General features: G+C 43.8%; 2 protein-coding genes across 7 annotated transcripts in view; one reads left to right on the plus strand and one right to left on the minus strand.

Annotated features, from left to right (window-relative positions):
• The window catches only part of TMEM209 (transmembrane protein 209), a 41,844-nt gene extending 38,842 nt beyond the window's left edge, over window positions 1-3,002 (minus strand). For 2 of the 5 annotated variants that reach the window (XM_063813860.1, XM_016956851.4), the window contains exons 1-3: window positions 1,505-1,921; window positions 512-648; window positions 326-384 (exon numbers count right to left, since the gene is read on the minus strand). In XM_063813860.1, coding sequence (XP_063669930.1) covers window positions 326-384; window positions 512-648 — 196 coding nt within the window. In that variant the 5' untranslated portion in view covers window positions 1,505-1,921. 5 annotated transcript variants of the gene reach the window in all.
• A 1,451-nt stretch (window positions 3,003-4,453) lies between these two features.
• Window positions 4,454-13,413, plus strand: SSMEM1 (serine rich single-pass membrane protein 1). Of its 2 annotated transcripts, none has more exons than XM_016958157.4 (3): window positions 4,454-4,706; window positions 10,070-10,124; window positions 12,569-13,413. In XM_016958157.4, the coding sequence occupies exons 1-3, from the start codon at window positions 4,494-4,496 to the stop codon at window positions 13,054-13,056; spliced, it is 756 nt and encodes a 251-aa protein (XP_016813646.1). In that variant the 5' UTR covers window positions 4,454-4,493; the 3' UTR covers window positions 13,057-13,413. The 2 variants fall into 2 exon arrangements, with proteins under 2 accessions (XP_016813646.1, XP_009452475.1); XM_009454200.5 differs by lacking the exon at window positions 4,454-4,706 and adding an exon at window positions 5,953-6,039 and having other exon boundaries at window positions 12,569-13,222.
• Window positions 13,414-22,398: the final 8,985 nt, after the last annotated feature.

Below are 22,398 nucleotides of genomic sequence, written 5' to 3' on the forward strand. Positions count from 1 at the left end.
GGGCTGGTCTTGAAAAGTAAAAAGGTAGAGACACAGAAAGCGCATTTCAGGAGAGTAATAAAAACAAATCTCACTAACCTCTAAACTTATTTTTCTTCACAGAACTCATAATTACCTGAAGTGTTATTAATCTGATTGTCTAACAGAATGTTCCTTTCATAATAGCAGGGATTTACCTTGCTCCCTTTCTGCTGTATTCCCAGTTTTTACAACCCAGCAGGCAGTCAAATACTTGTTGAATAAGGAAATGTATACTAAGCTGAATTAAACCTGAAGGCAGTTTTTTATTGGTAAATGTAAGTTACGGTGAAAATTACTTACTTACCAATATACCAGAGGGGCCAGTATGTCACATTGTAGTATGAACTAATCAATTTTCCAGTCCTGAAAAAAAATTAGAAAGGCTTTCCAGTGAACCTAAAAACACCAAAAATCAAAAACAAACACAAAAACCTGTGGAACCAGCCACTGGCTTCTTAAAGTTTCACTTTTTTTGGACTGATTCACTTACATTTCAGTATATATCATTCCAGCCATAGATACATTTAGGAGTCCCCAGGCTAAGACCACTTTCCTAGCCTCTGTTTCTTTTCTCATCTTGATGGTTCTGTCAATAAGGGAAGCACTAGGGTGTGCCTCCCCCTGCATCTATGAAAAAACAAAAAGCACAGGAATTAACCAGAAGAAACTATTGCTCCATTTAAAAACCAAATTTTGCATCCCTTACAAAGGTAACTGAAACCGCATATACCTTCTCTCATCTTTAAAATGTTTTATCAAAACTTCTTCCATTTTAATATCAGTATATGAAAAGGGAACCCAAAATTATACGTAACTTAATTGGCATCACAGTGTAATCAACAGAGAAGTGGCTGGTTATTTATCTATTTATTTGTTTTGAGACGGAGTCTTGCTGTCTCCCAGGCTAGAATGCAGTGGCGCGATCTCGACTCACTGCAACCTCCGCCTCCCGGGTTCAAGCGATTCTCCTGCCTCAGACTCCCGAGTAGCTGGGATTACAGACGCCCGCCACCGCGTCCGACTGATTTTTGTATTTTTAGTAGAGACGGGATTTCAACATCTCGGCCAGGCTGGTCTCGAACTCCTGACCTTGTGATCCACCCGCCTCGGCCTCCCAAAGTGTTGGGATTACAGGCGTGAGCCACCGCGCCCAGACGTGGCTGGTTATTTAAGAACAATTTAATACTTCCAATACATAAAAATGTCTTATTTTGTAATTTAAGGGTTATGTCTAGAAATACTTTGTATTTTGTCTTTGGGGTATGTTACACGGACTAGGCAAAAGGCTAATTTCAGAAACTCAAAATGTCAAGTTTTGGGAGACTATATTCCATATCTGCTGTAAGTCATAAAGACTGTTCTACATCCTCATGCAGACGCCATTACTATCTAAACAACTCTGCACTTGGACAGCTGTACTCCAGGGCTCTCCCTTTTGTGTGTGGATAAAGGACAAGGATCCAAGTTTTAGAAGGGCACGTACTTATGATGGGGTGGTGAGCGGAGTAAGAGGGAGAGAGGGGAAAACGTGCATTGTTTTGGTCCACATTTGGGATTTATAATTCCTCCTTTCTTCAGCTAGGCTCAACTCTTACAGACCGTGCAAAACTTGTTCCAGCGACAAGCAGTCGTATCCCACAGAGGAGAGAGCAATAGCTTTCGCGCCACTCAGCCCCCGCGTCCCAATTTCCCAGTCCAGAGCTTCCCTCCCCGGCTCCTGGGCACGAACTTCAGCAACCCTATTGCTTCTTTCTTCCCTTCCCCTAGAGAGGCGGAACGCCTAGCCACATCCCCCCTTGGCTGAACTCAGGACAGATCAGCAGGCGCGGAACTCCCACAACCCGCGTAGATTCCAAGACAGGAAGCACAAACACGACCCCGAAAACGTACCATGTCCTCTGGCCGGAAAGCGCAGGCTCGCGCCACTCTCTCTGGGCATGCGCAAAGCCAAGCTCAAGCGGGAGGCCACCGGCAAGCGGCTCTAAAGTTACCGGAAGAACGGGGCAGTCTCTTCTCGCGAGAAAGGGAGGGGTCGCAGGCCCAGGCGCTCGGAGCGTTACCAGGGAAACAGGTCTCGGTTTTGCGGCTCCCACTCAGCTGCGGGAGAAAGCTAAGCAGCAAAATTCAGACCAGGCTCTGAACCCGCAGTAAAAAGTAATAATTGTAACAAGCTGAATTTTGTATCTATTAATATAATTTTAGCTTCCCTAGGGCATTTATGGACTCACATGTGTAAACTGATTAGGGCGGCTCACCGTAGGATAGAGTGGCGTGATAAAGTGGCCAGACACCATCAGTGACAAAGCATTTCTTTCCCCTGTGTTAAAGTATCTATGTCAAGAGTCCTGACCCCATGTAATTTTTTTTTTGGTAGAGACAGGGTTTCGCCATGTTGGCCAGTCTGGTCTCGATTTCCTAACCTCAAGGGATCCGCCCGCCTCAGCCTCCCAAACGCCTGCTGGCCTCCCACCGCCTTTTGGGATTACAGGCGTGGCCCACCGCGCCCGGCCTAAATTCTTAATCTGTTTAATAGGGTGCAGCAATAACAAGCACACCCAAAATTTGTTTTATTGAAGTTGCTAGTGGTTTTGAGGTTAAAAATAATAACACATTTTCGTATGTATTTTTTGGAAGAGCTGCTCATCCTGAGGAAAAGGTTGAGCTTTGTTTTATTTAGCACAAATACCTACAAGTGTGCCGCTGAGCCAGGCGCACGGATATAGAAAATAAGACCTTCCTGGTTACTACCCAGAGGAGCTCAACCCCAGCGGAGGTCCACAGATGCATTTCGGTGGCAGGTGAGGTGGATGCAGTGCTCCCCAAGGAGGCGCATGCAGTGCTCCCCAAGGAGGCGCATGCAGTGCTCCCCAAGGAGGCGCATGCAGTGCTCCCCAAGGAGGCGCGTCCAGCCCAGCCCCAGCTCTCGCGAGCTTCCTGGAGGAGATGACGCGTTAGAGTCCACGGCCAGAAACCCAGGGCCTGGGGACTTGTTCTGAAGTGTGCCTCCTAATAAAAACATTAAGCCATGTCACAGTAAGCTAGTGGATTACATCATGTATGTCCAATGGCCAAAGTTTTTCCTAAAATGATCCTAAGATTAATACCACGTGGTATTGTATATTAATGAAAATCGGCAGGTATGCTGTGCTCTTGAAGAGCTGTTAAGTTTTATCATTTTTAGATTGCTTTAGCAGCAATGTTGTTTTGCTCTAGTTTTAGATTTAGAGATGAACTAACTGGAAAATTGTTCAAAGTGAAAGGGCTCAAGGTGCAATCAAAATTAGAATACCGGCCGGGCGCGGTGGCTCACGCCTGTAATCCCAACACTTTGGGAGGCCGAGGCGGGCGGATCACGAGGTCAGGAGATGGAGACCAGCCTGGTCAAGACGCTGAAACCCTGTCTCTACTAAAAAGACAAAAAATTAGTAGGGCGTGGTGGTACGCGCCTGTAATCCCAATTACTCTGGAGGCTGAGGCAGGAGAATCACTTGAGCCTGGGAAGCCGAGGTTGCGGTGAGCCAAGATGGTGCCACTGCATTCCAGTCTGGGCGACAGAGTGAGACCCTGCTAAAAAAAAAAAAAAAAAAAATTAGAATACCGGTTTCCCACCCCCTCCATATGTGACTCTTTCCTAAGAAGAAATTGTATGCATTTGATGTAGTTCATAGTAGTTCATAACGGGCACATCTGTGTTTTTCCCTCTTAATGTAATCTATAAGCTGTTGTGCATTTATTCAAGGCTTAAAAAAGAACACCACTGACCAAATGACAGCATTATGTATTAGGGCTGCCATAACGCAATATCACAGACAGGTGGCTTAAACAACAGAAATTATTTTTTTCATAATTTTGGAGGCTGGAAGTCTAAGATGAAATTGTCAGCAGGGTTGGTTTCTCCTGAGGCGGGTCTCCTTGCAGACGGCCACCTTGTATTGTGACCTTGATTTCTGTGCTCGTGAATCCTTGCTGTCTTCTTGTAAGGATACCAATTGTATTGGATTAGGGCCCTTATGACCTCATTTAACTTTAATTACCTCCTTAAAGGCCCTGTCTCCAAATAGAGTCACACTGGAGGTGAGGGCTTCAACATATGAATTTTAGGGAACACAGTTCGATCGGTAATACATTAGAACTGTCTATGATAATTTGCAATGGCATGATACATATAAAAGAGACTGAATTAAAATGAGTGGATACATTAAACACTTAGACGTGAAGATAAGAAAATATAGTATATACAAGTTTTAGGAAAAAAAATTAAGGCAGAATGCACCATATTGAGGTATGGGGGAAAATAACATAAACATTCAGAGGAGTAATTTGAATAACCTTCCACAAACTTAGAAATCCAAGAAGCATTTGTCAGTTCCTAGAACAGTTGCTTAAGTATATGTCATAATAGGTTGCCAAGGAAATTGTCATACATCATAGAGGGAGTGAAGTAGTTCCCAGTCATCTTTATCCCTTTAAGCATGGTTTATTTTCTGAGCAAGGAGTCATCATGGGAGACCTTTTTTTCCTTATTTTGGGAGGTAGATCCTCCCCCCATACCTTTAAATTGTACCATTCCAAGTCAGGATTATGAATGCTGGAAGGATGACTCTTGTGGAACCATAGGGAGCTTCCTGCTTTGGTATTTTGTTATCGTATTTGTCCTGATGTTCTTCTCTAGGGCTTCTGTCTGGGTAGGATATCTTTTTTTCATTTTAAATAATATGTTTACTGTACACTAGGAAAATTTCCATAAAATACATTTACTATACTTTGATGAAACTACTTTTAAAAGTTGTTTAGTTTTAAAAATAATGCAATCTTATTCTGGAGAATCCAGGAATATGGAAAAGGTGAAGAGGAAAATATAAAGCTACAGTTATCCTCTTTCCCAGAGATAACCACTGTTAACATTTTGGAGTATGTTCTTCCAGTTTGGTTTTTTTCTCTGCCTTTCCCAATATATCTCTCTCCATTTCTCTATCTTTGATCTTACATGGTTGGCATTATATTGCATATATTTTCATATCCTGCTTTTTAAGCTTAATAATATATCAGAAATACTTCTTTAAATTATATTCACTCAGCAGCACTTTTAATGACTGCATAATTTTCTATCTTGTGATTGCACCAAAAAATTCTGCAAGTTTGAAACATTCAGATTGTTTACAGTTTATTCATCTGCTATGTAATGCTGGCATAAACCTCCCTGCTGGTTAATGACTTCCAAATCCCTTTTCTAGCCATGTGATTCTAATCAAAGATACGAAAGTTGTCATATTGATAGGATACATGCTGTAGGATTTTGGGGTTTTTAGAATGAAGCAATACGCTTTCTGCATAGAATAAGCAGAACTAGACTAAACAGAACTAAAGTCACCACTAAAATGCCATCATCTTAAGAATGAGATATCCCACTTTATCAGGACTGTGATGCTTCCAACATATTATGAGTAACCAAGCTCTTTTTTTTTTTCTTGAGATGGAGTCTTGCTCTGTCACCCAGGCTGGAGTGAAGTGGTGCAATCTTGGCTCACTACAACCTCCGCCTCCCAGATTCAAGTGACTCTCCTGCCTCAGCCTCCCTTGTAGCTGGGACCACAGGCGCACGGCACCACGCTCTGCTAACTTCTGTATTTTTAGTACAGATGGGGTTTCACCATGTTGGCCAGGCTGGTCTCAAACTCCTGACCTCAAGTAGTCTGCCCGCTTTGGCCTCCCAAAGTGCTGGGATTACAGGCATGAGCCACCGCGCCCAGCCGTAACCAAGCTCTTATAATTTGCTGACATGATATCCTTGCTGGCCATTAATACCAGGCTGATGATTGAGAAAACCACCATCATTTAGCATTATAGCCAGAGGCCTGGGCTGGCAGTGGTCAGTAAGACTTAATGCTCTATGAGCTCTGGATGGGGTGGAGAAGGTTTGTTATGTCCATGCCAGCTGGATTCCATTCTAATCAAAGACTCTGATAACCACCACCTCCTGGTGAAGAACGTTCATCTAAAGTCTAAATGCTTCTTAAGGTAAATACTTTGCCAAAAGGAGATTTAGAATAGTGATAGCTTGTATGTGTCTTAGACTCCCTAGCTAAGTATATTGAATTTGGCCTGGCAAGCAAAGCTACTTTAGAAAATTACCAAAAAAATTTCATCATGAATTAAGAGGTCTAAGCTGTTTTTTTTTTTTTTTTTTTTTTTGAGACGGAGTCTCGCCCTGTTGCCCAGGCTGGAGTGCAATGGCACGATCTTGGCTCACTGCAACCTCAGCCTCCTGGGTTCCAGTGATTCTCCTGCCTCAGCCTCCCGAGTAGCTGGGATTACAGGCGTGCACCTCCACACGCAGCTAATTTTTGTATTTTTAGTAGAGATGGAGTTTCACCATGTTGGCCAGGCTGGTGTCGAACTCCTGACCTCGTGATCCACCCGCCTCGGCCTCCCAAAGTGCTGGCATTACAGGCGTGAGCCACCACGCCCGGCCCAGTCTAAGCTATTTTTTCTGCTCCCTTGCTTGCATCAGCTCTTGGGAGTAATACAGCCTTGAGCTTCCAGGACCTCAAGAGAGCATGTGGTCCGGCCTTCTGTTTGTAGGCAAGTAAGTTATCATTATCCCTCCCCCACCCATTTTTTTATTAATAAGCCCCAAGGAAATTAAGTGACTTGTCCAATGTCACAAAAGTGTTAGTGACAGAAGGGGAATATACCCAGATTTCCTGTCAAATTATTTGTTTGCTTCAAAGCATAGTTTGAAATGTCCACTTAGATCTACTCAGTCCTGATTAAAACCTTAATTATTTTAGAGGTTTCGTTTTTCACTTTGTACCCTTGTGGCAGCTACAGTCGGCTAGACTGCTTCTTCTGAAGGGTCCCAGATTTGAAATCTGAGAACCATATGAGAGCTAGTAAAGGAGGATGGAATTTTTCCTTCACTTTGAACTTCTTCATTTTCTCTGCTAAACTATGAGGCTTTATTTACAAACCTTGAAGTAATGGTAAAAGAGCGATGGAAATGTGGTGGTAATTATCCTCCAACGTGAAGCACGCTGATTTCCTCTGAATTTGCCACTTTTTAAAGTGGCATTTACCCTTTTGCTTTCAGACTATAAATACTATATTTAGTTTATATTTTTATTTTGTGTTTATTCAGATTGCTAGTGCTGGTATTTTTCTGGACAATGGTAATCCAAACTCCTTATTTTGCTTATGTGGAAACTGAGCTTAAGAGGTGTTAAGTGGCTTGGAAAAATCAAGAGTTGTTACTGGCAGAAAGAGAGCCACGGCCCACATTTTCTACTCTGCCCCTCAGGGTAGGCACTCCTGCTGTTTTCACTCACTGAGTCACAAAGACAGTTAATAAAATGCTTTTCGTAACCACAGTTCATATGATCCCACTTAGTTTAATGCAAAATCTTTCTTTTGATTTTGTGGTTATGTTTTGATTTGACATCAAATGTGAGAGCTTTCTGTGGAAATGATATAAGCCTAATAAGTGTTTTTAAACAACTTCTCCTGTCTATTACAAAAGTACACATTATATAGAAAATGTGGAAATTACAGGGCAGAAGACAAAATAAAAATCACTCCAGATTATGTAGAAATAACCAACTACTGTTAACTTTTAGGTTTATAAACTTCCAATTATTTTGATTTTCTTTATATATATTAAATTTATTTTTTTCCTTTTCTATAACCTAATCTAAGTGATACATATTAAATTTAAAATATTTAAGCCTCTTCCAAAAGCATTTTTTATAAAGTGGTATCTTTTTTTTTTTTTTTTTTTGAGACAGAGTCTCGCTGTCACCCAAGCTGGAGTGCAGTGGTGCAATCTCTGCTCACTGCAAGCTCCGCCTCTCAGGTTCACGCCATTCTCCTGCCTCAGCCTCCTGAGTAGCTGGGACTACAGGCACCCGCCACCACACCCGGCTAATTTTTTTGTATTTTAAGTACAGACAGGGTTTCACCGTGTTAGCCAGGATGGTCTCCATCTCCTGACCTTGTGATCTGCCCGCCTCGGCCTCCCAAAGTGCTGGGATTACAGGCATGAGCCACCGTGTCTGGCCAGAAAGTGGTATCTTAAAAGTGAACTCCGCTTTCAAGATTTTTGGAGAATGATTGCTGTAACCCAGAAAACAAAAAGGCACCTCATTAAAGATGCTTGCCTACCGTTGCAGAGATCAGATATTAAGAATGAGCCGAGGATCTTAGATTGCAGTTATAAATACCGAACCATGGCACTTTTCATCCCAAAGAAACTGGACTTCCACATAAACTCATTTTTTCCTAATTGTAGACAATTTGAAAAAATTAGAAGAGAAAAAGTCCGTTTCACCACTTAAAGCCAACCATAGCTATCACTTTTATATGCTCCTTAAAGTCTTTTTTTTCATATTTTAAGCTAATTTGTGCTCATGCTGTATATACAAATTTGCATCTTGATGTTTAACCCAGTATGGTAGCACACTTATTTCCTCATGTTATGACATACTTTTATTATAATAATTTTACAACTGTTTATCATATAATTGTACCATAATTTACTTAAACCATTGTCTACTTTTGAATTTTCTATTATCCTAATTATACTGTGATGAATGTTTCTGTGGACAAAGCTTTCTTTCTTCTGAGGGTTATTTCTTGCTGATAGATTCCTGGAGAGAGAATTATATGTCAAAGGTGTTAATGAAAATTTCTAGTTTTTGTTATTTTCTGAAAGAGTTGGTTTATATCTGTGTCTTTTGGCAAAATCACTTTCAGCATTAAAAAGTGGGACACTAATCTGAAAAATGGGACAAATATATTTATGGAGTATTGGGGGGCAGAATATTTGAAATTGAAACTATTCAAAGAAATCCATTTCTTTTGGTTGCCGTATTCACAAATAATATATCATGATTACATTTTGGAGGAAACTTTCAGAGGGATTAAGGAGATATTAAGTTCATGAATTCAGGTAAAGATCTGTGTGTATGGTAGATGTCTTCTATCTTAAAGAACTATCAGTAATTTACCCTGATCAAGTGTCCTTTAAGAACTAAACTAATCTGGGCCAGGCACGGTGGCTTACACCCGTAATCCTAGCACTTTGGGAGGCCGAGGCAGGTGGATCACCTGAGATCAGGAGTTCGAGACCAGCCTTTTCAACATGGAGAAACCCTGTCTCTACTAAAAATACAAAATTAGCTGGGCGTGGTGGTGCATGTCTGTAATCCCAGTTACTCGGGAGGCTGAGACGGGAGAATCACTTGAACCTGGGAGGTGGAGATTTCAGTGAGCTGGGATCGCACCATTGCACTCTAGCCTGGGCATACAGAGCAAGACTCCGTCTCAAAAGAAAAAAAAAAACAACAACTAAACTAATCTGAGTACTATCAAATTTTTTAAAAACACTACTTCTCTGTAATGTAAATGGGTACAGGAAAGCTTTATAAGCTATAGCTCCTTGTCAGTGTTATTTTCTCTCAAGTCTGTTCCATTTTGTTTGGTCCAAAACATTTTGGTAGATTCTGCTATCAAAGCATAGTCTTAATGGGAAGTGGAAGTAGGATCACTATAACAGGAACTCAATACATACTGAATTAGCTTATTATTTAACTCAGTAAGTACTTGTTTAAACTGAATGTTTAAAATTAGACATTGTCAGGCCGGGCCCAGTGGTTCATACCTGTAATCCCAGCACTTTCGGAGGCCAAGGCGGGCAGATCACTTGAGGTCAGGAGTTCAAGACCAGCCTGGCCAACATGGTGAAACCCTGTCTCTACTAAAAATACAAAAATTAGCCGGGCGTGGTAGCGGGCACCTGTAATCCCAGCTACTTGGGAGGCCGAGGCAGGAGAATCACTTGAACCCGGAAGATAGAGGTTGCAGTGAGCTGAGATCATGCCACTGCACTCCAGCCTGGGCAACAGAGTGAGACTCTCCAAAGATAAATAAAAATAAAAATAATAATAAAAAAACCAGACATTATCAATGGGCCTCAGCAATAGTGTTTTATAACAAGTACATATTATCAAAAAACAACTGAGATCACTCTTACTAACCTATGTTTCTGAAACAGATGTCTGAGGATAAAAAGGATGAAGGCAGTGGGACAAGTACTTCAGTAAGGAAAGGTGAGAACCAGTGCATATTTGGTGTTGGACTATGAGGGGAAGAATATGTGTGGTGTTGCATGCCTGTAGTCCCAGCTACTCAGAAGGCTGAGGCAGGAGGATTGCTTGAGCTAAGCAGTTCAAGACCACAGCTTGAGAACATAGTGAGACCCAGTAACAAAAAAAAAAAAAAAAAGAAAAGAAAAGAAAAAGAAAAAAAGAAAAACAAAATAAAGACAAAGAAAGAAATTTGTGCTGAGTGTGGAAAGCAAAAAACAGAGATGAACAGCCAACAGCATTGTAAGACTTTGCACACTAGAGGAGGCCCATTGGGGTTGGGTGAGTTTTTGCTTTGGACTCCCTAGTGCAGAGGGACAGTTTAGCTGCTTAGCAAGAAGCTATGAATTACTGGGAGGTGGAACTCAAGTTCTTTTTTCACTCCTTAGCTCTCTCCCTTCACATTGCTTGCCCTTCCCACATCCTCATGGTTAGTGCTATTACAGGATTATGAACTGTCTATGACATCTTTTTCAATAACCTATAAGCAGTGGTGCACTGGTAAATGTTTAACAACTGGTTCTCCAAAACTCCTGTGTGTACATATGCTTACTAAAAATTTTACTGATATAAAGGTTGCACATCATCTCAGCACCTCCGGAGGCTGAAGCAGGAGAACTGCTTGAGGCCAGGAGTTCAAGATCAGCCTGGAGAACATAGCAAAACCCTGTCTTTTAAAAAAAGAAAATTAGCTGGCATGGTTGTTCGCACCTGCGGTCTCAGCTACTCAGGAGGCTGAGGCAACAGAATCACTTGAGCCCAGGAGTTCGAGGCTGCCAGTGAGCCATAATCATGCCACTACACTCCAGCCTGGGCGGCACAGTGAGTCCCTGACTCTAAAAATTTAATAAATAAATAAATAAAAATAAATAAATATATATCACACCATTTAAAATAATAAAATATACAATACTCCTTATGGCCAATTTCATATAGACAACTGATTCTCACAAAACGCTCTCCTTGATTTTTGCCAGACCCTTGCACCTTAGCCAACCATGGCTGCAATTGATGAACAAGTATAGTTCCAGCGTGAATGTTATTTTCCTCTAAGTTAAGGAGTGAGATGAAAATGAAGCAGAAGATAGATGTATGTTGGAACTTAACTTGGTTGTCAGTGATGTGAGTGACTTCTTTGCTGGAATGGATAATAGTTCTAAAATACTGGAAGAATATTTCCTCATTTTGCAGGGTTAGTCACAATGTAGTGGCTACAGGGATGATACTGAAATGTAATATGTAATCTGCATTAGTAACATGTTCTCCATCATTTTCTTAAGCCTAGACAATCAACAAAGCCATACGTCAAGCCCTGATGTTTAGTGTTTGCTGATTTTCGTGGTATAAATACTTCCACCAAAGCTGATTTTAAGCTATCCACCTCATGTCATTGAACATGGAGTTGGGAGGAGATGTGCAGTAGTGCACCCTTAACATAGAATTTCCGCCAGGCGTGGTGGCTCACGCCTGTAATCTCAGCACTTTGGGTGGCCAAGGAGGGTGGATCTCCTGAGGTCAGGAGTTCGAGACCAGCCTGGCCAACATGGCAAAACCCTGTCTCTACTAAAAATACAAAAAAATTAGCTGTGCATGGTGGCACGTGCCTATAATCCCAGCTGCTGAGGGGCTGAGGCAGGAGGATCACTTGAACCTGGGAGACAGAGGTTGCAGTGAGCCGAGATCGTGCCACTGCACTCTAGCCTGGGCAACAGAGCGAGACTCCATCTCAAAAACAAAACAAACAAACAAAAAAAAAACAGCATAGAGTTTCCAGCATCCAAATACAACGGACATAAAAAACCAGAAGAGCACATAGCATAAACAAATGTAGTAAGATAATTAGGAAGTGATGGGTTTTGAGTATTACCTCTATTTTTAGTAACTTAATTTATTGTAAGTTGGTATAATTTAATTTTTAATAATGGCTATGTTTAACCATCTCTCAAAATTCCTGAAAGTTTATCAGCTCTTCTGAGCAGGTACAAGCCAACTTCCGCACACCACTACATAAAGGAAAGATCCTTCTTAGTTCCTGCTCCCCAAATCACATTCATATACCTGCTTGAATCTGTAAGACTTCAATTTTCAAAGGGAAAAAAGAGTTCTTCCCTGGAAAAGTTTAGAGATCTTTTCCTTTGACCTTATGTTTAGCATCCACAAAACTTCAAAAGTGATATGGTGATATGTCAAGCATCTATCTAAGCTCTCTGGTCTGCAGGAGTTGGGATATGGTACTAGAAAATGCAGTCAGCTGCCAACACTTGCAGGTGACTGGAGAAAAGCAATGGCTTGACAACTGGCCACTAAGAGTGAGCTCACACGTGCACAGGCTTCTTAAGTAATAGGAATTCATAGTAACCAACAATATTACTAACTTGATATGTTTCATTGGTTGTTGGCAAGCAAAGAGACTTCCTGTAAGCGGCAAAGCAAAGACAGTGCCTGGGATCCCTCACAAACAATGAAGAAACCAAAGCAGAACCAACTTACCCCTGTAACCAACTCAGAAGTGGCTTTGGTCAATGCCTGTCTTGAACAAAGACAAGCCAGGCGCCAGTCTCAGTTCAATGAGGTGAACCAGAACCAACATGACAGTGATACTACGGAGTGTGGCAGTGAAGAGTCTAACTCAGAAGCCTCCTCGTGGAAGGACAGTGAAAGTGAACACCACCCATCACCAGACAGTATTAAGAGGAGAAAAATGGCTCAGAGGCAAAGGAATCTGGGAAGTTACCAAATGAGCGAAAGGCACTGCCTCCACTGCAAAGCCTTGAGAACCAATGAATGGTTGGCGCACCATTCCCGACAGAAGCCTTCAGTAACACCGCCAATGAAAGGAGACAGTCAAGAGGAAAGTTCCATATCTGACATTAACATGAAATTTAGTAAATTTTGAATTTTATCACGTTCTTCCTTCACTTGAAGCCAAATGAAAGAGAAGAATAAAACATGAAAAATCACCAGAGCTATAGGTAAGGAGACTTTTACAACAAAGTCTCTCTACCAACAAACAAAAACATACTTGGAACCCAAGAGGTAAAATCTCACACAATTCTTCGTTCAAAAAAAAAAAAAAGGCCATCAAATGTGTTTATGGCACCATTGGAACACCAAAGATCTATATCTGTTATGATTTTTTTATTTGAAATAGCACAAGACAGATATTTTGTGCCTTGAGTGTATGTATTTTGTTTATGTCTGTAATATGAATAAGAAAGCTCTTTGAAAATATATTATTTATGTTGAGAAACCACTTAAATGTATTCAGATGTTTTGCTTATCTGACTGACTGAATGAACTAGGTGAAGTTGGTTGGAATAGAATTGCCCCATCCTCTCTAGGTTTGACCCTACAAGAACTGTATTGCCACACATGTCAGCTAGGGGCTGGTGTGGAAGAGGAGCTCAAGAGGCTGGAATAAGATCTGATTCCTGGAGTAGGGAGGAGAGGCAGCATGACCCAGAAGGCAGTTGGCAGTGGGCTACCCACGGTTGTCATCCACAAAGTGCATGGCAAATGTTAAAGGAAAAATTATTCTGACACTTGTTAAAATGGTCAGGAGGACTTCATTCAAGACTCTATTGCAATAGAGAGTAGAAATTGAGCTCCACTCTGAATACAACAAGGACAAGTGGGGATTTATAGCCAGGAGCAGGAGGAGGACATCACAGGATGGGAAATTACTAAAGAGAGACATCAAACATAGGGGTATTCCTGATAAAGTGACCTAACAGGATTCATGCTAAAGGTAGGCCAAGGACTTACACATCAAAAGTGGAGAATGAGGCCAGGCATGGTGGCTCATGCCTGTAATCCCAGCACTTTGGGAAGCCAAGGCAGGCAGATCACCCGAGGTCAGGAATTTGAGACCAGCCTGGCCAATGTGGTGAAACCCCACCTCTACTAAAAATACAAAAATTAGCCAGGTGTGGTGGCACATGCCTGGAGTCCCAGCTACTCGGGAGGCTGAGGCACAAGAAAAGCTTGAACCCAGGAGGTGGAGGTTGCAGTGAGCTGAGATTGTGCCACTGCACTCCAGCCTGGGCAATAGAGTGAGACTCTGTTTAAAAAAAAAAAAAAAAAAAAAGTGGAGGATGAGGAATTTGATTAGTTATTAAGGATGGGGAGACCCTCGATAAACTTATCCAGTAGGATTCTTGCCAAAATTGGGTTGGGCAGGTCAAAGACAGAATGGAGTCAAGATTGAGGCCTATTTGAGAAGAGGGCTCAGAGGAGCCTGACTAAAGTTTGGCCAAACAGAGAGTCTTTGTCACAAGTTAGGCACAATCCAGGCATAGTTGGGGCTAGGTTTTCTAGTTAAGTGGGGCCCCCAGGTGTGGGGAATGTAAGCAGGCCAAAGTAAATGGGTGGTCAATCTGGAGATCATCTTCCCAGAATAGAAATGGGAAATAGGATGGATAGCAGGACCCCAGCTGTGATAGAAAACAAGGCGCAGATCCCAGAGGAGAGGGCTGGCAAGGACAAGATGAAGCAGCAGGGACCCTTATCATGCGGCTACAGTTCAAAGCAGGGCCTAAGTCTTGAGGGAAGCTGGGTGCAGTGGCTCATGCCTGTAATCCCAGCACCTTGCGAGGCCGGCAGGAGGATCACTTGAGCCCAGGAATTCGAAACCAGCCTGGGCAAAATGGTGAGACCTTGTCTCTACTGAAAAAAAAAAAAAGATCTTGGGTAAGGACTTGGGGACTATGTATGGTTAAGACTACAGGCTAATACTAAGGACTGAGCCTTTCATGGGAGACAGGTAGGGGATGGGGACAGAGACCAGAGAGCTGTGACTTTGGGCCCATGAGTCATTCCTGATAAGAGCAGATTCCTCAACTGAATACAACAAAGATCCTTGGGAGGCAATGAGGGAGTCCCAACCACTGGGACTAGGCCACTAGAATCCACAAAACAGGGTAACATTTCTCAGCCTATTTGTGGAGGCTTTGTCTTATTCAGATTGCCTCAGGATTAGAACAGGTCTGGGCCGGGCGCGGTGGCTCACGCCTGTAATCCCAGCACTTTGGGAGGCCGAGGGGGGGCGGATCACGAGGTCAGGAGATCGAGACCATCCTGGCTAACATGGTGAAACCCCCTCTCTACTAAAAAAATACAAAAAATTAGCTGGGCTGGGCGTGGTGGCAGGCGCGTGTAATCCCAGCTACTTGGGAGGCCGAGGCAGGAGAATGGCGTGAACCCAGGAGGCGGAGCTTGCAATGAGCTGAGATCACGCCACTGCACTCCAACCTGGGGGACAGAGTGAGACTCCGTCTCAAAAAAAAAAAAAAGGATTAGAACAGGTCTGAAGGCCCAGGTGAGAAGCAGTGAAGCTGTCCTCACAGAGTTAACAAGAATTCTAGACAGAAATATAGTTATAAATAAGCACTAATCAGGCTGTACTTTGACCCACTTCCTTGTAACCCAGAGTCACTAGATCCTGACCATTTGTATCCCCATTGTTCCTACAGATGGGATTTTTGACATTAGAATTATAAGTCTTTTGTTTAAGAGCTGCTTAAGATGTTTTTCAGATCCCAGATTCTAAGGAAACAGCTCATGTTAACCAGTTTGAAGAACCCATCTCCCTGTCCATGACTTCACGCTGCACTCTTTGACCCCTCAGTGATCTCCACACTTTGGCCCACTCCATAATCCTGAAAAACCCAGCCGCCAAATCCTCAGGGAGATGGATTTGAGGTTTCCTGTCATCTGTTCATTTGGCAGACCTATGATTAAACCTTTCTCTGCTGCAGCCTGGGGTCTCAATGTATTGACTTGTTGTGCATGAAACTGCCTTTGCAAAATCATGACAGTAAGAGAAATCTGACCTAGTTGACTCCATCTTGCTTCTGACCTTTAAGCTGTCCTTGGCCATTCCTGGGCATAGGCCAAGCTAACTTTGGGAGGAATTTACAGTTTAACCTTAAAGCAAGGATGACAATACCCCTTCCCCAAACTAAATCACCTTTGTAAAACTAATGAAAGACCACAAAATTAGGATTATGAGAGGATCCTGAATTCTGAGAAGATGTAAGCATAGTTTCTGTAAACCCTTACTGCTCAGGAGTCATGTGGCCTGAGATGACAAGGTTTGTGTTACCCCAGTTGCTCCTATAGATAACATCACCATTGCTCCTATAGATAACATCACCATTGTAGAACCTAAAATTGGTTTTTTGAGATGTCTTTCAGACTGACCCCACCCAGACCTGTGGCGCATGACTCAATTGGTCCTGTGGCCCCATACAGAAGCAGACTGGGTGCATGAGGACCATTTTCCACACCCCTGTGATTTCATCCCCACTCAATTGGCAGCACTCATTCCCTAGACCCTTGCCCACCAATTTACCTATAAAAACCCTAGCCCCCGAGCCTTTGTGGAGACTGATTTGAGTGATAACTCCAGTTCTTCTGCGTGGCCAGCCTCGTGTCAAACTCTTTACTGCAATGCCGTGGTCTTAGTGAATTGATTTTGTCTAGGCGGCAAGCAGGAAGAACCTGTTGGGTGAACGTGAGCTTATCAGGCAGGAGACCTATTATGGTTACAGCAGAACAACTTCGAGATTCAGTAGTTCAAGCATCGACCTTTTCCACAAAAACTTTCCTTGCTCCTTGACACCCTCCTCCACTTTGTTCTCTCAGGCAGAACTCACTTTGCCCTCCCTCATCCTCCAGTGTGCCCTGAAAAGTTCTTTCTCAGCACCTTTATCTTTTTTTTGAGATGGAGTCTTGCTCTGTCACCTAGGCTGGAGTGCAGTGGCGTGATCTTGGCTTACTGTAAACTTCGCCTCCCAGGGTCAAGCGATTCTCCTGCCTCAGACTCCTGAGTAGCTGGGATTACAGGTGCATGCCACCATGCCTGGCTAATTTTTGTATTTTTAGTAGAGACGGGGTTTCACCATGTTGGCCAGGCTGGTCTCGAATTCCTGACCTCATGATCCACCCACCTCAGCCTCCCGAAGTGCTGGGATTAACAAGCATGAGCCACTGCGCCTGGCCATCTTTAACATTTTGATGAATGCATTTGTTTGCAAGTCTCTGTCCCCAACATATGCTTATCCACCCTTTAAGGTAGAGTCCATGATTTGTTATCTTTGTATCTCTGTAGCCTAGCACAGTGCCAGACAACATGACAGATAAACAATGCAGTTGAATCAATATATTATACAAAGAGATTCCTGAATGTAAAGTGGTGGTTAGGGGAGCTGGGGAATCAGAGGTAGAGGAACCAGGGCAGGGGCCAGTATCCACAATTCAGTGAATAATTCTATTTCCAGCTTGATGTGATCAAGGTGCTTAAATTATCCTAAGTAGTACCCTCCCTCCAAACAGCAACAACAAAAGAACCAAGTTGAAAATATAGCAGTAAGTTGCAGAGGAAGGATTTAGACCCAAGTCATCTTGCTTCAGAGTTTGGGCTCTTAATTGCTATGACCTTAATCATTATCTGAAGATAGAAGGTATGATTCCAAGGTAAGTTAATCACCACTTCCCCCACAGTCATAAATGATGTCTAAGCAGATACAACCTCACCAGGATCTATTGGAAGATATGGACAATGGCGATTTTCCAAATAACAGAGTAAGGGCCCATGCACCCAAATGTTTTGCTTGTAGATAGAATAGAAACCAATGACACTATTACCCAAAGAGTCACTTTTCCTAGTCTTATTCATAGGACTGGAAGAGTTGGGGGGCTGAAGATGGCTCTCTTTAGGAAAAGGGAATCAGGATTGAGTTAAGTATGGGGGTATAGTATGGGGTTAGCCAGGATAATCTGTGAGTATGTGAAACCAAAAACAGGCTAAACATAGTTGGGAGGATTATCCAAAGCCAAGGAGAGAATTGCACCAAATCAAAGGGACAAGGCAGAAACATAGTAGGATGAGAAGCAAAAGCATAGCCAGGTGCTTTGGGACTGGATCAGTGAACAAGGTGCACAACTGGTCAGGTGGGAGCTGGCTCATGAAACTAGAGCTGCTGGCTGGGCACGGTGGCTCATGCCTATAATCCCAGCACTTTGGGAGGCTAAGGAGTGTGGATCACCTGAGGTCAGGGGTTTGAAACCAGCCTGGCCAGCATGGTGAAGCCCCATCTCTACTAAAAATACAAAATTAGCCAGGCATGGTGGCACATGCCTGTAATCCCAGCTATTAGGGAGGATGAGGCAGGAGAATCACTCGAACCTGGGAGGTGGAGGTTGCAGTGAGCTGAGATTGAGCCATTGCACTCCAGCCTGGGCTACAGAGTGAGACTCGGTCTCAAAAAAAGAAAAAACAAAAAAGAAACTAGGGCTGCTAACACTAGTCACAGCTGGTTGTTGCTTTTGTGCAGTCTGGTGTGGGTTCTTAGGGTGGGATCCCTGGGTTGCATAACAGTCCCCTCTTCAGTCCTTCCTTGCTGGTTGGGATAAAGTAGGCCTTCTCTGGCTTTCATGGTCAAAGCCTGTAACCTGTTTGGGTGGTTTGCTTGAGGGAGGCATAAGATTCTCAGGCTGGCCTCCTCTCTGTGGCCCATCCATGCAGCTGAGCATCAGAATGACCTCTGTGGCGATGTCCAGCTACGTTAAGTATCACGATTTTTTTTTTTTTTTTAGACGGAGTTTCCCTCTTGTTGCCCAGGCTGGAATGCAATGGCATGATCTTGGCTTACCGCAACCTCCACCTCCCGGGTTCAAGCGATTCTCCTGCCTCACCCTCGCCAGTAGCTGGGATCACAGGTGTGCACCACCATGCCCAGCTAATTTTGTATTTTTAGTAGAGATGGGGCTTCTCCATGTTGGTCAGGCTGGTCTTGATCTCCTGACCTCAGGTGATCCCTCCCACCTTGGCCTCTCAAAATGTTGGGATTATAGGCGTGAGCCACCGCGCCCGGCCAGGTATCACAATTCTTATCAGGAACTGGGATGCAGGGAACTATGGGATGTAGAGAAAGGTCACAGTCCAAACCAGTATCTGCCCTCCAGGATGGGGTGGTGTGGCCTTGGTGGGAGGAGAGATGAGCCAGTAGGTTAAATCTTACCAATAACAGCAGCAACAATAATAGCAATATTGGAAACGAGTAACATTTAGAGCAGGGGTACCCAACACCTAGACCATGGTGCGGTACTAGTCCGTGGCTTGTTAGGAACTGGGCTGCACAACAGGAGGTGAGCGGCAGGCAAGCCAGCATTACTGCTTGAGCTCTGCCTCCACCTCCTGTCAGATCAGCAACGGCATTAGGTTCTCATAGGAGCGCGAACCCTATTGTGGACTGCACGTGCAAGGGATCTCAGTTGCATGCTCCTTATGAGAATCTAATCCCTGAAGATATGAGGTGAATCTAATGCCTGATGATCTGGGGTTTCATCCCCAAACCACCCGCCCAGCCCCCCACCCCTCCAATCCATGGAAAAATTGTCTTCCATAAAACCTGTCCCTGGTGCCAAAAAGGTTGGGGACTGCTGATTTAGAGATTGCTTGTCATATGCCAGGCACAAGGCAAGCAATTTATAAAGATTATTTATCCTTCACAATCCTGCAAGATAGATATTTCAATTTTACAGGTGATAAAAGTAAGGCTTGGGGTAATTAAATAACATACTCCAGGTCATACAGTTGGTAAATGGGGAGCTGGGCCTTGGTCTTGTCTGACCACAAATATTTTTTTGTGTTGTTTTACCATGGTAGAACATTATCCATTAAAAAATTTATTTTTTATTTTTTATTTTTAGAGATGGGGTCTTGCTTTGTTGCCCAGGCTAATGTCAAACTCTGGGCCTCAGGGAGGCCAGGTGCGGTGGCTCATGCCTGTAATCCCAACATTTTGGGAGGCTGAGGCAGGTGGATCACTTGAGGCCAGGAGTTGGAGAACAGCCTGGCCAATGTGGCGAAATCCCATCTCTACTAAAAATATAAAAATTAGCCAGTTGTGGTAGCATATGCCTGTGATCCCAGCTACTCTGGAGGCTGAGGTAGGAGGATCACTTGAACCTGGGATGCAGAGGTTTCAGTGAGCTGAGATCGCACCACTGCACTCCAGCCTGGGCGACAGAGTGAGACTCTGTCTCAAAAAAACAAAACAAAAACTCTGGGCCTCAGGCAGTCCTCTTGCCTTGATCTCCCAAAGTGCTGAGATTGCAGGTGTGGGCCACTGCACCTGGCCTATTATCCAAATTCTTAATGAAGAGCAACTGATAAAAACTTGGGACACCACATACCAAATACCAAACCAAGTCCTGAGAGAGCAGAGGACTATTAATGGAAAACAGAGCCAAGAGTCAGAGGCTGAGCAGAGTTAGAAGCAGAAGTAACCTGGAGAGGTTTCACACTGTGTGGTGGTGAGGACTTGCAATCACCTGACAGGTTCTTCCTGCCCACTGCACAGACAAAACCAATTCACTGAGACTGTGGGATTGCAGTAAAGAAAGAGTTTAATTAATGCAAGGCAGCCAAGAGGCAGGACTGGAGTTATCACTCAAATCAGTCTCTCCAAGAACTCAGATGCTAGGGTTTTTATGGACAATTTGGTGGACAGGGGGTTAGGGAATAGGTACTACTGATTGGCTGGGGATGAAATCACAGGGGTGTGAAGAATGGTCCTTGAGTGTTGAGTCTGCCTCTGGGTGGGGGGACCACAGGACCCGTTGAGTCACGAGTCAGGAGTCTGTGGGGTCAGTCGGTTGCCAGAATTCAAAAGCCTGAAAAACACCTCAAAAGACCAATCTTAAGTTCTACAATAGTGATGTTATCTATAGGAGCATCGGGGAAGTCACAGATCTTGTGACCTCTGATCACATGACTCCTAAGCAGTAAAGGATTGTAGAAACTATGCCTACATTTTAGCAGAATTCAGGCTCCTCCCATAATAAAACCGCTTTTGCAAAATTATGACTGAGATAGTGAAAGAGATCTAATCTAACTGACTACACCTTGCTTCTAACCTCCAAGCTGTCCTTGTTGGGCGTAGGCTGAACTAACTTTGGGAGGAACTTAGTTCATAGTTTATAGTTTATAGTTTTTCTTTCCTTTTTTTTTTTTTGAGACAGAGTCTCACTCTGCAGTGACATGATCTCGGCTCACTGCAACCTCCACCTCCCGGGTTCAAGTGATTCTCGTGCCGCAGCCTTCTGAGTAGCTGGGACTACAGGCACCTGCCACCACACCCGGTTAATTTTTGTATTTTTATTAGAGACAGGGTTTCACCATATTGGCCAGGCTGGTCTTGAACTCCTGACCTTGTGATTCGCCTGCCTCAGCCTCCCAAAGTGCTGGCATTACAGGTGTGAGCCACTGTACCCAGCTTATAGTTTACAGTTTAAAACAAAGACGATAACAGCCCTTTCCCAAAACAAACCTCCTCCTTGTCTGGGGACTAGACTGCCTTTGTAGGACTAAGAAATTAGTCACAAGATTAGAAATTATGGTTTAGGAGTCGTGCAGCTGGAGGCTACAAGATTTTGTCCCTCCCTAAATTCCTCCTAAGATAAGTGCTTGAGATATTTTGCAGCCCCTGCACTTGATGGATCAGCTGGCACCACCCAGATCAATAAACTGGCTCATCTGATCTTGTGGCCCCTACCCAGGAACTGACTAAGCACAAGAAGACAGCTTCAACTCCCTATGATTTCATCTCTGACCAGTCAGCACTCCCGGCTCACTGGCTTCCCTGCACCCACTAAGTTGTCCTTAAAAACTCTGATCCCCTGGCCGGGTGCAGTGGCTCACGCTTGTAATCCCAGCACTTTGGGAGGCCAAGGCGGGCAGATCATCTGAGGTCAGGAGTTTGAAACCAGCCTGACTAACATGGTGAAATCCCGTCTGTACTCAAAAATACAAAAAATTGGGGCAGGGCCGGGCGCTGTGGCTCACGCCTGTAATCCCAGCACTTTGGGAGGCTGAGGCGGGCGGATCATGAGGTCAGGAGATCGAGACCGTCCTGGCTAACACGGTGAAACCCCGTCTCTACTAAAAATACAAAAAAATTTGGCCAGGCGTGGTCCCGGGCGCCTGTAGTCCCAGCTACTCAGGAGGCTGAGGCAGGAGAATGGCGTGAACCCGGGAGGCGGAGGTTGCAGTCAGCCGAGATTGCGCCACTGCACTCCAGCCTGGGCGACACAGCGAGACTCTGTCTCAAAAAAAAAAAATTCCGGCAGATCACAAGGTCAGGAGATCAAGACCATCCTGGCTAACACGGTGAAACCCCGTCTCTAATAAAAATATAAAAAATTAGCCAGGCGTGGTGGTGGGTGCCTGTAA

The sequence above is a fragment of the Pan troglodytes genome, chromosome 6 (assembly GCF_028858775.2).
Source record: "Pan troglodytes isolate AG18354 chromosome 6, NHGRI_mPanTro3-v2.0_pri, whole genome shotgun sequence".
NCBI lineage: Eukaryota > Metazoa > Chordata > Mammalia > Primates > Hominidae > Pan > Pan troglodytes.

Excerpts from the sequence above, each read along its gene's own strand:
- SSMEM1 (XM_016958157.4), top strand. The coding sequence starts at position 4,494 with ATGGTTTATTTTCTGAGCAAGGAGTCATCATGGGAGACCTTTTTTTCC. Across the intron at positions 4,707-10,069 it reads TCTCTAGGGCTTCTGTCTGG|ATGTCTGAGGATAAAAAGGA; the intron begins GTAGGATATCTT and ends TTTCTGAAACAG. Across the intron at positions 10,125-12,568 it reads AAGTACTTCAGTAAGGAAAG|AGACTTCCTGTAAGCGGCAA; the intron begins GTGAGAACCAGT and ends TGGCAAGCAAAG.